General features: G+C 46.3%; 1 protein-coding gene across 1 annotated transcript in view; it reads right to left on the bottom strand.

Moving 5' to 3' along the window:
• Positions 1-2,006: 2,006 nt before the first annotated feature.
• Positions 2,007-13,058, bottom strand: part of USF3 (upstream transcription factor family member 3) — a 30,070-nt gene continuing 19,018 nt past the window's right edge. Inside the window, 4 exon segments of the mRNA XM_030951769.1 lie at positions 2,007-8,129; positions 8,131-10,661; positions 11,749-11,845; positions 12,882-12,964. Of these exon segments, the coding sequence (XP_030807629.1) occupies positions 4,197-8,129; positions 8,131-10,661; positions 11,749-11,845; positions 12,882-12,964 (6,644 nt within the window). The 3' untranslated portion in view covers positions 2,007-4,196.

Here is a 13,058-nt window from a genome sequence, read left to right as displayed (position 1 = left end):
TTGAGACAACAGCAGTAAATATGGAAGAATAAGAAAATAGAACAGATATTTCAATTGAAAGGGACCTACAGTGATCATGCAGTCCAGCTGCCTGGAGTGCCTTCATCCACTTCAGGGGCTGAGCATGTTGTCCAAATGCCTCTTATACATGCTTGAGGCCTCAACCACCTTTCCAGCAAACCTGTTCCAGTGTCTGACCACTCTCCTGGTAAAGAAATGCTTCCCAATGTCCAGTCTGAACCTCCCTTAGTGCTCCTTTGAGCCATTCCCATGTGTCCTGTCAGCGGATCCCAGAGAGAAGAGATCAGCACCTCCCTCTGTCAGTCCCTCTGTCTATCCAGATCCCTGTCCAAAGCATCTGCCAACAGCATCTCCAAGTTTGGTATCATCAGCAAACTTGCCAATGGTGTGTTCAGCTCGTGTATCCAGATCAGTGATAAATACCTGGGATAGAACTGCCCCTGGAACTGAGCCCCAGACAACACTGCTGGTGACCAGATGCCAGCCAGACATAGCCCCATTCCCTTTAAGATCTTTGAGCTCTACCCTTCAGCCAGCTCTTCACCCACCACACCATCAACCTGTCAATCCCACAGCTGAACAGCTTGTCCAGATGGATGCTGTGAGGGACAGTATCCATAGCATTACTAAAATGCAGAAAAATCACATCTACTGCCTTCCTTTCACCCACTAGGTGGGTGACCTTATCACAGAGAAGTATAAAATTGGCTAGACAGGACTTTAACTTTGTGAACCCATGTTGACTGTGCCTGATGGCTGCATTATTCCTTAAAACTCCTTTCAACAGTACCCAGGAAAATATTCACAGTTTTCCCAGGAACCCAGACTCTCACAGTCTGTAGTTCCCTGTGTTCTTCCCTCATGCCCTTTCTGTAGATTGGAATAACACTGGCTACCTTCCTGTCAGCAGGGACCTGTCCAGAATCCCAGATCTTTTGTAGATGATCAAGCAGGGTCCTGCTGTATGTCCTGCTTGCTCTTCAGTACTCTGGGATGAATCCTGTCTGGCCAAGTGGATCTGTGGACATTCAAGCATTACAACAGGTTTAAGTTCATAAGCTCTCTCCAGTTTTAGCAGACATAATAAAGTAGTGCAGTTTTTCCAGCAGAAGAAACCAATACGGTTTTCTGTAAATGTCTGGAATGATGAGCAGGATTAGAATCTTTATATAAAGTCCTAGAATCCAGGGCTTAATTTTTCACTAATTTGTCTTGAAAGCCAAACCCATTGCTGCACACACAATTCCATTTAAAGAGAGCCAGAATGGGCACAATTGCTTCCCTCCTCAAAGACCAGACAAGTGTGTGTGACCACAGAGTGGCTGCTGCTGCAATCCCCATCCCTACCATCCAGAACCCATGGAACAGCCACTGTTACAGAGCTCACCTCACCTCTGAGGCAGACCCTTTGAGACTTCCTGCACCACAGACACTCCTTTGGTCAAGAGTCTCACCAGGGCACATCCAGACCTGCAGCTGGCTGGGCTGGTTTGAGGCTGAGGACTGACTCATTCCTAACCCCTGCACAGGCCAGTGGCTGCCACTTGGTGACTGCACTGGGGCACAGAGAAACTGCCTTGCTGTGAACTGAAACACTCAATTACTTATAAGAAACAGAGAACTGATGCACCACTTAGATTTAGTGTCTTAAAATAAGTTCCAACTGAATTAAATCATGATTCCAGGCAGAAAGGGACCTGGGGGTTGACACCGGACTGAACATGAGCCAGCAGTGAGCCCTGGTGGCCAAGAAGGCCAGTGGCATCCTGGCCTGTGTCAGGAACAGTGTGGCCAGCAGGAGTAGGGAGGTCATCCTTCCCCTGTACTCGGCACTGGTGAGGCCAAGTGCTGTAAAAGGGTCACCTTGAGTGCTGTGTCCAGTTCTGGCCCCTCAGTTTGGGAAGGACATCAAGAGGCTTGAGCACATCCAGAGGAGGGGGCTTGGAACACAAGGCTTGTGAAGAACAACTGAGGGAGCTGGGGGTGTTTAGCCTGGAGAAAATGAGACTCAGAGGTGAGGTGACCTTATCACTCTCTACAACTTCCTGAAAGGTGGCTGTAGCCAGGTGGGGGTTGGTTCCTTCTCCAGGCAGCAACTGACGGAATAAGAGGACACACTCTCAAGCTGTGCAGGGGAAGTTCAGGTTAGACATGAGAAAAAAATTATTCACTGAAAGATTGATGGAGCAATGGAATTGTCTGCCCAGGGAGGTGGTGGAGTCACCATCCCTGGACATGTTTAAGAAAGACTGGATGTGGCACTCGGTGCCATGGTTTAGTTGATGAGGAGGTGTTAGGTTAGATCAGAGGTTGGGCTTGATGATCTCAAAGGTTTTTTCCAACCTAGTTCATTCTGTGTTTCTGTGAGTCCTAACCAGGATCAGAACTGTTTTACTTCACCTTGCAGAAAAACACCAGACCGCAGGTTACAAGAGCAGAGATGTCAGGACAGACTACAGACACAGCCCAATTATTTTTCATGTTAAAGCCTCCCTACTTTCCTGGATCAGTGTAAAAGGGCTTAGCAAAAACAAAGTCTGGGCAGTCAAGCTGTGGAAAACTGTTCTAGGTCCCTCTCTGTGGGTCCTGTTCTCTGACATGGAGGAATATCTTCCTTTCCACTTTTCAAAGAAAAAGAAACAAAACAAAAAATCCCAGGGAGTCTGCTCCTGCCCATGCCCTCACCAGGAGCTTCTGACAGGTCCCGGGAGCAACAAGATGATGCACTGGTGAGCAACACACAAGCAGAGGATGACTGTATGCCATGGAACCTCAAGTTACTATGTTGTTTGAAGAATCAAACCCAGAATGGTACTTCCAAACACATAAAAGACAAGTATTTCTGCCTTGTTAGAAGAAAAAGCACACTGCAGAGACATTACATAAATAAAATTTACTTAATTCTTCCCTTTCCTTTAGAAGAATTAGGACCAAAATTTGTGAAAGTACTGGAGACTCAGCCAGCACACACATTCACTCCGTCTCTCATGCATCTACAAACACATCACCCTTCCTCAAATCCCAATGTCTTCCTGTGTGTTTCACTCTCAACACATCCATGTTCCTCCTTCAGCCACAATCACACAGGTTTAGATAAAAGGTGCATTCAAGTGCAGAGTACTGATATTAACTCAGGCTCAATCCTATCAGCAATATCAAGTAAAAACTGTGCCCCCAGGAATCTCCACTCATTCTGTGGGATGTGACAGGCTCAGTCCTCCTCCCATGTGCTGCCTGCTACAACAAAGGGCTGTCACTCACAGAAAGCAGAAAGCTGGTGTTAGAGCATGGGCCAAAGAACAGTAGAGAGGGAAAAAAAAGACATTAAGAAGGTGCTAAACAAGGTACAAAACCCACCCTGAGGTAACTTGCAGCAGTCAACAATGAAATGGCAACAAACACGGCTGCTGTCTCTGCTGACTGCACCAGGAGTCTTAAGCTACACTGAAACAGTAACTGAGTTCAGCAGTAACTGAAGCCACTGTTGAAACAGATCCAAACAAGATTCTTGGAAACAGAAAGTCATGGGTTAAAGAAATCTAAATTTTCTAAAACAGTACTTTTAATTGCTGACCATGGGAGCACACAGTAATTTTCACCAGGTAAAGTCAGCCTTAAGTTAAATGTAGCTGACAAGCTTGAGACAGACAAAAGCTGCACAACAAATGCCTTTTCCAATTAGCACTGGGTTAACACAGACTTGACTTGTGTTGAAGCTCCTGAAGATATTTTACAAAGGAAAAAGAGAAACCCAAACCACTCCAAGCTCCTCTGCAGTTTCAGGTAAACACGTGAGTAACAAACTGACACCTGTAGCACTTGTTTCTTATCTCCATATGGATGCTCTCACTCCATGTATTACTGAGGGTGGCCCTTACCTTCGGACAACCAGACATCAAACCTGATTGTTGGAAAATCAACAACCAGCATTTGCACAGCTCTCAATGCTGCATCCTTACCATTTCCTAGTAAGTAAGCATTGCTATAGGCACTGGTGCTTTAGAGTCAGTAAGGTGGGTGGAAACACAACGGAATATGGAAAGTACCATAGACATACATTGAGGCAAATAAACAGTGATGCTATGAATGATCTCTCCAGGGGTGACACTAAGATCCTCTTCCTTCTTCTTAAATATATAAACAACAAATCAGACCAGAAGTCAGTCTGCCAGTTTTCATACAGCTGAGCTGCAGTCATGACCTAAAATATGGCTTATATTGTGGGCAGGGCGGTTTGAGGGTTGCTTGGAAGAATCTGAAGCAGATGTGTTTGCAATGGAAAGCAAAGGTGACATCGCTGAGCCATCTGGAGGAAGAGCTGTGGCTATTTCTGGGAACAAAGAAGTTAAGTTAAAATTGGATAAGTGTGATGTGTTGGTCATGTGCATTGGTGGCATATCTGGAAGCAAAGGAAAACTTGGCTGAGCAAAACCAACAGGCCTGGGAGGAGACAAAATGGATCCAAATCGATTGTTTAAACCTCCACTGCTCGGCTTCTCCGTGCTTGGGTTCGGAAACATTTGATTGGGAAAGTAAGGGATAGAAATGTCATTGGAGAGGGTGGGGTGGGCAGGAGAGTAGGGTGGATAGAAGGATGGCAGTGTGTTCTGAGGATCAACTGGGATTAGAGCTGGTGTCCGAGTGGCACTAGGCTGGGTGACCGGTGGGATGAAAGAAGCATTAGCGTTTATTGGTGGATTCATGCCACCTTCAGGAATAAAAGGGAATCCAAAATTCTGGGAAAGCGTATGTTGGTCAGGGGCCGCGTTATCGTTGGACACTTGAGGGCCATCAGACATAAATCGGACAATGCTTCCCCTTTTTTCTATCGTGGACTGTTGGCGCCCAAGGATCATGCTGCCACTGGTGGACAGAGGAAGATGGGGAAGACTCGGGTCAAAGACATTTCCATGTCTCTGATTTCCGGATCGATTCCTTTCGGGCTGGCGTATTTTAGAACCCCCATTGTCTTGCAGAGGATGCCTGGAGCGCTGAGTGACCGAAGAATTTGGCTGACGAACAGAAGGCTGCCCTTGCTCACCGCTGCCATGAGAAACTGCAGGATGAGGGTGAGCTGGCCTCACAACTCCATGCATATTGCTAGACACAGGTGTATTCATGTGGTTCTTAGTTCCATGACTGTCCGTCATCCTCATGGGGTTGGACTTCTGCACAGAAATGTTTGGGCTTGTATTGCGGCCCTGAATGTCTCCTGAGGAAGAAGAACTCGAAAAAGGAATAGTCAATGAACTGTTCCTCGTGTTAATTGCACCAATGGACATGTCACAGCTTTCCCTGCTCTGGCCATCACCATCCCTTCGGATGTGGACGCTCTCCCGTGCTGGGGGACAGTTGTACTCGATTGTGGAGGAGGCACCACACTGCGTGTTCCTTTGATGTTCTGGGATTGATCTTTGGCTTCCACTGACTTGATCTCCAAGGTGAGGGGCGAGCAAACTCTGCATAAAACTTTGGTGGCATGTGTTTTCATTTTCCCTCGATGGCAGGGTATTCCCCGTTGGAATACCCTGCACTGGCTGGTAGGGCAGTCTCTTCTGCCTCTCTATGGATGGCGCAGCATTCTGACCGATTCGGAACGCTTGTGACTGCATGCCCCGGAGGGAGGATACAGAATTGCCAATTTCACTGTTTCTTGAAGCCTGTACATCAAAATTGGCCGTTGGTTGTTGATTGGGTGCAGAGGTCTTAAATGTCTGGCAATCAGAAAGACGCTGCACATCCGAGCCAACTGTGTGGTCGACTGACAGGCGGCCCTGCATATTGTGAATTGCCAACCCTTTACTTCTAGAAACATCAAGATAGCTTCTCATTTCAAGCTGGTCAGAAACTCTAGGGCCTTGAAGAGATATTCCTATTCTCTGCTCAGAATTAGAGGGCGTCTTCCCAATGAGAGCCTCAGCAGAGTAGCTGGAAACTCTGTTTCTTTCCTGCCTGTGAGGGGTGCATGTCATATCTGATGGTCTGGAAACGATACTGGCCTGGGACACCATCTGCTGCTCTAAGCCCCTCGAGGTCATAAGTCTTTGCATCTGATTGTGCCCTGACACGTGTTCCGAAGTGGAACCTTGCTGTCTGCTGCCAACATCCTGTTGCTGTTGATGCATAATATCCTGATTGATATGGCTCTGAGGGTGGTTATGGTGGTTTCTGCTTGTTGCAGGATTTTCACAGTTCTTTTCAGGCTGGGACGCTCCAAAGTGCTGCTGCATCTGCTGCTGCATTTGTTGGTGGTGAGGATGGGGCTGACCACCTTTCTGCCGTGTTTGATCACTTCCGTGGTGTTTCTGCTGTAGAGAAAGCTGTGTGGCTTGTGTTCCCTGGATGAGATTCCGTTTCTTTTGCATCTGCACCTCCTGCTGTATCGTCCGCTGCTGGTGGACGCCGTGGGGCTGAGAGTGGACTGAGTTTTCTCCGTGAGTGACGTGGTGCTGCAGCTGGTACAAGTGGTGCCTCTCTCTTAACTGCCCAGCCTGCTGCTGCTTCAAGTAGGGGTGATTACTGTGAAGGTGAGAGATGCCTTGGGCAGGGACATGTTGGATGGGCTGCAAGTGCTGCCCTGCCTGGCCTGGCTGCTCTGAGAGCGGTGGCTGAGAACCGCACTGAACTTCAGTTTGTCTCAAAGCCGGTGTCACGAAATTGCTGTTGGGTGGGAATAACCTACTGAGGCCATCAGCGTGCCCTTGATTGCTCACTGGTGCCACTGAGTTGGATGAATTAGGAGGAATCTGACTAACCAGCATCTGTGTTTGATCAGCAATACCCTCTGGTGTCCGGTTCATCAGCGCCATCCCCTCCAGCCTTATGGGTGCTGTCTGGCACTGCTTTTGCCTCTTTGCTGTAGAGAGCAGCAGGTCATCCTGAACGGCCCTCTTGGCAGAGTCTTTGCGACCTTCATGGTTTTGCTGCTTTAAGTGGGATTCCTGCAGCTGGGGAGCCTGCATGCTGCTTGCCCTGATAGCATTCAGTTGCTCCTGAGCATATTCACTCATCAGAGCAGGTCCTGGAGATGGATTGATGTATGTGCTAGATGGAAGGGAGAGGCTCACGGTTGCAGGGACGCTTGCAGGCTCTGAAGACTGGGATAAACCCGAGCAACTCACCAGGGGATGGACAATGCGGCTCTGGTGTATCAGATTATTCACACTTAGACTGGTTATGCTGGGTGTCTGGGAAGTGGAAATCTGCAAAGGAGTGTTTGATGTTTCCACACCTCCTACAGAGCAGCTTGGCTTCTCAACCTGCCTGTCAACATTTGGCTGTACTGTTTCATGAGCACTGAATTTGTTCGGTGCCGTTTCCAGTGGCCCTGCGCTGTTTTCTTTCACTGACTGAGGTTTAAAAGGCTGTTGCTCTCTCTCCAAAGGCGCAACCTCAGACTTAGAGATGACATCCCTTGTGTTAACCTGTATTCCCCCTCCGCCTTTCTCAAGGCTTTCCTGGTCAAAAATAGCTCTTGCTGCAAGAGCTACAATGTCGGTCTGTTCTGAAAATGTGCAGCTGTTACAGGTACTGGTAGAGGTGCTGCTGGTGACATCTTCTCTGGTGGTATCTGGCAACATAGATGCAACTGAGAAGCCCCGACTGCTGCCAGAGCTGGTTGACATGGGGGAGTCTGCCTGCCTGCTACTAATAAGGGAAGCACTGACCACTTCCTGATCAGAGATGCAGGAGTGAGGCTGGGAGAGAGCATCACTTTCCGTGTTCATCAGCAAAAGTTCCTGCTTCTCAGGCAAATCAACATTTGATTCTGCTGATTTAGAGGTTTCCATAGGAAAATTAGAATGCTCCGCCTGAACAGTAAATGAAGAGGTTTTTTCCACAGCTGTTCTTTCTTTTGTGAGATCAGACAGCATTTTGGTTAGACCCTGTCCTTCTAACAAGTCCGCATCTTGCATTACCACTGAGGAATCCTGTGCAACATTGCAGGACTCCGAAATCATTCCTGCCTTGGAAGTATGACCTGCTGTGTTGCTCTGTGCTGCTGAAGTCTCATTTGCAACATGCAAGTGTGTCACCTGTGCTTCTTTACCAGAGGATGTTAAGGTGCTGGGGGGTGTGCAGGGTTTGGGGGGACTCTGACGGGACAGAGGCAGGTGGTGGGTGGCTCTGAGATCCCTGGGCCTGCTGGCGAGGAGCAGCATCTTTGGCCGGCGGGGGAGCGAGCAGTAGCTGCTCTGACACTACAGACTCCAATGGTGTGGAAGGAGGCACCTCTGCTGAGCTTGGCTCTGGGGCAGAGGGGGTTTTCACTGCCTGTTCAGAGCTTGCAGCCTCTTTGGAAGGAGAGTCAGAGATGCTGACGCTGCTCGCTGCAGCCATGCCGCCCGCCTGCGCTGTGGTTACAGCCTGTGACACTGCTGGGGCATTCTCTGCCAGCCCTTTGCCACTTGAGGGCTTTGCCACCGTTTCCACAGGAGCACAGTCCACCTTCCCTGCATCTTTGCAAGGAGCTGCTGGGCAGGACACTTTATTATTGACTGTTAGGTGTTTCTTTGTGCTTGGCTTTTTGTTTGTCCTTTTTAATTTTGCACTGGATGGCAAGCCAGCAGCTGCTTTTTGTGGGGAAGGGTTAATGGAATTAGACACACTGGTTAATACTGAAACCTCTGCAGGCACTGAAGATGCCACAGAAGTTGGCAATGACACACAGTTGACTGTGGCAATCTGGTTACTGACTGTTGCAGGATTGGTGGGGTGGCTGAGAGACAAGTGCAAGCAGCTCTGCCCAGCCATTTGCGATATGCTTTGATTGAGGTTAGCTAAAGCACCAAATGTGTTGAGGGCAACATTGGTATTTGGATCTTCACTGGTGGTGGGCTGAATAATTTGCATAGGGGCTTGGTTTGAAGCTCCAGATGAAGACATCACAGGCTGCAATGCAAAAAGCTGCCCATTTAATGAGATAGTCTGAGGGTGCTGTTGGTTGGACATTGTCACTGAAAATGTCTGCGTAGAGCTAGAAGATGGCAAAGAAGATGGCCTTGGTAATATATGGACAAGGTGTTTCCCTCCAAAAGTCTGTGGAAGAGAGGCATTTTGCATGGAACCGCTGGAGTTGGCGACTGCACTCGGCCCATTCATGGGAACTCTTACAGAAGCAGAAGGCTGAGCAGAGAGGAGGGGAAGAGGATTCTGATTTGCAGCTTGTATAATTACAATTTGCTGACTAACATTTTGACTGGGAACTTCCGCTCTCACGATGGGTGGGCACGGAGCAGGGTTTGGAGGCTGGAGAATGATGACATTCTGGTTTGCTGGTGCTCCTGTCACAGCTGAGGCGACTGGCTGAGCCATCTGAATCACCTGCATAGCTGAGTTTAACGGAAGGATATTTCCTGCAGCCTGAGCTTTAACCTGTGGCTGGCTGATTAAAGGCTGTATAGGTACAGGTGGGCACGAGGGCAAGGTAACTACAATCTGTTCAGCTGCCTGGCCATCCCCAGGCAGAGAAGCATGCAAACTGATACTTGTAGTCAAAGGCCTGCTCTGGGCAGAAGACACAGTGCCAGCAGCATTGACTGGCTCGTTGAGGAGGGCAGTCATGATCCCAGATGGCGTCTGGCTCAGCGGCTGAACCGTGTTTCCTGCCAGCTGCAAGGTTGTCCATGTGGTCTGTGTGTTCCCAGCTGAAGGCATCCGGGTAAGGCTACTCATGTTTTTCAAGTCTGAAGTGCCAACACCTGAAGAGCCTGAAAAAGACCAGCAGTTCTCCAGGGGACTGCCAGCCAGAGTGCTTATTGCTGTCACAGCCTTAACTCCTTCTGCTGCAGACGTCACCGGTGTGCCAGCACTGCTGACCACGTCCGTACTTTTGGGGACATTTGCAGAAGAGCAGCTCTCTGCAGGTCTCACAGGTGGCACACAAGCTGTGTCTGTGGTTGAAACGGTGCAGCTCTCCTGGAGGTCATTCCGGGAATTGTGTGTACTTGAGCAAGTTGCATTCACCTGCTGACCTTGGGAGGCTTCCACGGAGGCACTGGAAGGAAGGCTGGCTCCCTGCGGGAGCGTTTTCTTTGTTGATTTAGTGTCCTCCTCATCACTTTTACTTTTTGGGGGATTTTGCTCATTCTGTGGTGCATTATTTGAAGAACACTGTAGTTCCTGTTCTGCTGCAGGCCGAGGTGTGCCCTGTGAGCTGGCAGGAGCAGCAGTGGGCACACCTGGCTCGTTCTCCGGGGTGGAGAGCTCAAGAACATTCCCTGATGGAGCTGTCTGGGCAGAAGCCAGTGGAGAAACCGTAGGTTGTGACCATGATTTATTTTCTGTGGGATAAATACCAGCAATTGTCACAGGAGTCACTAGGTTGCAAGTTCTCTGAACCGGCACAACGTTGGCTGTTTGCTTTTGTAAATTATGACCAACATTAAACGTTATTCCCTGCACAGATGCTCCCTGGTTATTTCCATTGGGCTGAGTCCCATTTGAATAAACAATGATGTTCTTTTGAACCTGATCACTGGGAATAACAACTGAGACCTTGGCATTTTTGAGGTTTCCTTTCCAGTGGATTGTAGGGTCATCATATAAGCAAATATCATTTGCTTTCAGTAGCTCGATGTATCTCCCGTTTTCCTTTTGCAGTTCGTCCAACTGTTTCCGGAGTTTTTTTATCTCTTCAGCTACAAAACAGCGAGAGCACTCCATTACATCAGCACCAGAGCAAATAATGAAATAATGTTACCACATGATTTAGAGAGTAAACACTGTGTGGTATTGAAATAATTTGTAGAAATAAATTGAATAAATTGTTAATAATGTATGTTCTTTTCAAATGGTTAGCACAACCTATGCGCTCTTATCCTGCTAAGTCTCCCTACTGAATGGGAAAGTGAATGAATTTCACAGACTATTCCATTACCAATAGCAGGATATATCCAATTACTTAGGAAAAAACATTAGGACTAACCCAGATGAAACTAAATGCTAATCAAAATTGTTTAATTCCTGAAAGAAAGACAAGCACATTAATATTTTTCTTTTCCCTGCTCTTTTGCAAACACCAAAACTGTTTTAATTGATAAGCTTACAGCTTTCCAGAAGAATTAAGTTTCATTACATCTAAAAATTACAGACAAAATGAAATACAGAGCACTCATGTAAAGCCACAAAACCTGGCCATGCACCTGGGAGATAGCTCAACCAAACTGGGAAAATCACAATATAGCAGAAATAAAAATCACAAACCACAACATCAGCCCTGAGATTATTTCTGTCACACCTCCATCACTGTACTTTTACACATCTATTCAAGTAAATTTTATGTGATGCATTATATTTTTATAAAATGAGCTGTTACAACTTTTACAGCTTTTCAAATTAAAAAAAAAAGCTTCATGAATGAAGAAAACGTCATCTTTTCAATGAAAAAAAATCTAACTGAAGTTTGTCAGAAATCATTCTGGTCACTACAGTAGAATAAACTGGGGCAGAATTTACCAGATGATGGCACATCACATATAAGCTCTGTAATTGCTTTACATCACAATGCAATTGCTTCATTATCTGATAGCTATGAGCCAGAACACTCACTTGGGCATTCTGTTGGCTTTTTGTTTCAAGATATTCTAAGCAGCTGTATTTTTCCTGTATGTGCATAATTTCTTGGGATTCTCATGTGTGGTTCCAGGCTTTGTTGTTGGTCAGTACAGAGACACAGCAGAAGTGAGGGATAGAAATTCTAGAGTCCCCAGCAGCACCTGTACTTACCCTGCTCATTGTTCCCTCCATTTAACAGAAGTTCATCATTCTGTCTTTTCATTTCTGTTATGTACTTAAAGGCCTGATCCAGGATCATGTTCTTGCTCTGTAAAAGAAAACACACATATAAAATTAGGAGAAAGGTCTAGAATTTGTAAATCCATTAGTCATAAGGCTGCACTTACTCCAAGAGGTTTTTACTTTAAAAATATGCTCTGAATATCCCCGGGTAGAGTTTGTTTTCTTCTGGTTTGGGTAGGGTTTTTTAGAGGTTGTTTTTTGGTTTGGTTGCTTTTGTAAGATGAAACTACAGGTTTTGTGAGTGATGCTGACCCTAAAATGCCTTGAGATTTTACAGAATAACATGTCCAGTGCTGGAGCTGACACTTTCTGATGCCCAGAGGTAGATACTAAGGCCACAGATCCTGAACAGCCAGCATCCTTTCTCACTGATCAGCCTAAAATTCATGTTCACTAATAAACATACACATCACATGAGATTTCCAGGATACTGCCTTGTAAATATTTTATTAGAAAGGCAACAAACATGGAAAAACTATCCAGGGAGACATATGCATAATTTTGAAAGTAGTATACTAGGGAATATGGGAAAAGAAAATGACCCATCCACAATCATCTTTTTAAGAAGCTATGCTTATTCTGTCTGCAAAACCTTTGTTCACTTCTTAATTTCTTCTACTGTTCAGCAGGAACAGTCTCTGCTAGGGATTCCTCTACCTTGAAAAAGATGCTTCTGTGCCTCAACCTCAAAGCATTTGTCTTGCTTCATCTTTTGCAAGGAGAGTGTCTTAAATTACCATTATTATAATTTCAGTTTCTGAATTGCTTTCAAGCCATTATATGGAGAATGATAAAAATAAGCAGTCATATGCAACACTTTCAGATAAAATGCTCAAATTTTGTGTAACTACATTCATGTGACCCTGCACTTCCAAGTAGGAATTCTATTACAAGTAGTTTTTTAAATACTAATAACTAGTGATAGTTTTGAGTCTATTAATTCAGACAGTTTTGCCTTCTTGCTAATACAAATAGTAAAATAAGTATTTAGACTTCTACAGACAGAGAAACATTTGGACATTTGACAGAAAACTTGTATGCACCTCTGGATGGACACTCACCTGCTTAAGTGCTGGAGAGCAGGGAATGAGTTCTCCAATTCTGTTTATCCCAGCATTAATCTTCTTCTTTCGATGTCTCTCCACTAAGCAAAAACAATATGTACTGTGTCATCTGGGTGGGCAAGGCAGCACAACAGCAGCACAACTAGGATAATGCAAGGGCTTATAAATTCATTA

Source organism: Camarhynchus parvulus, chromosome 1 (assembly GCF_901933205.1).
Source record: "Camarhynchus parvulus chromosome 1, STF_HiC, whole genome shotgun sequence".
Lineage (NCBI taxonomy): Eukaryota > Metazoa > Chordata > Aves > Passeriformes > Thraupidae > Camarhynchus > Camarhynchus parvulus.
Note: the sequence above shows the minus strand (reverse complement) of the source record. Positions and strands in the feature narration are given on the sequence as shown.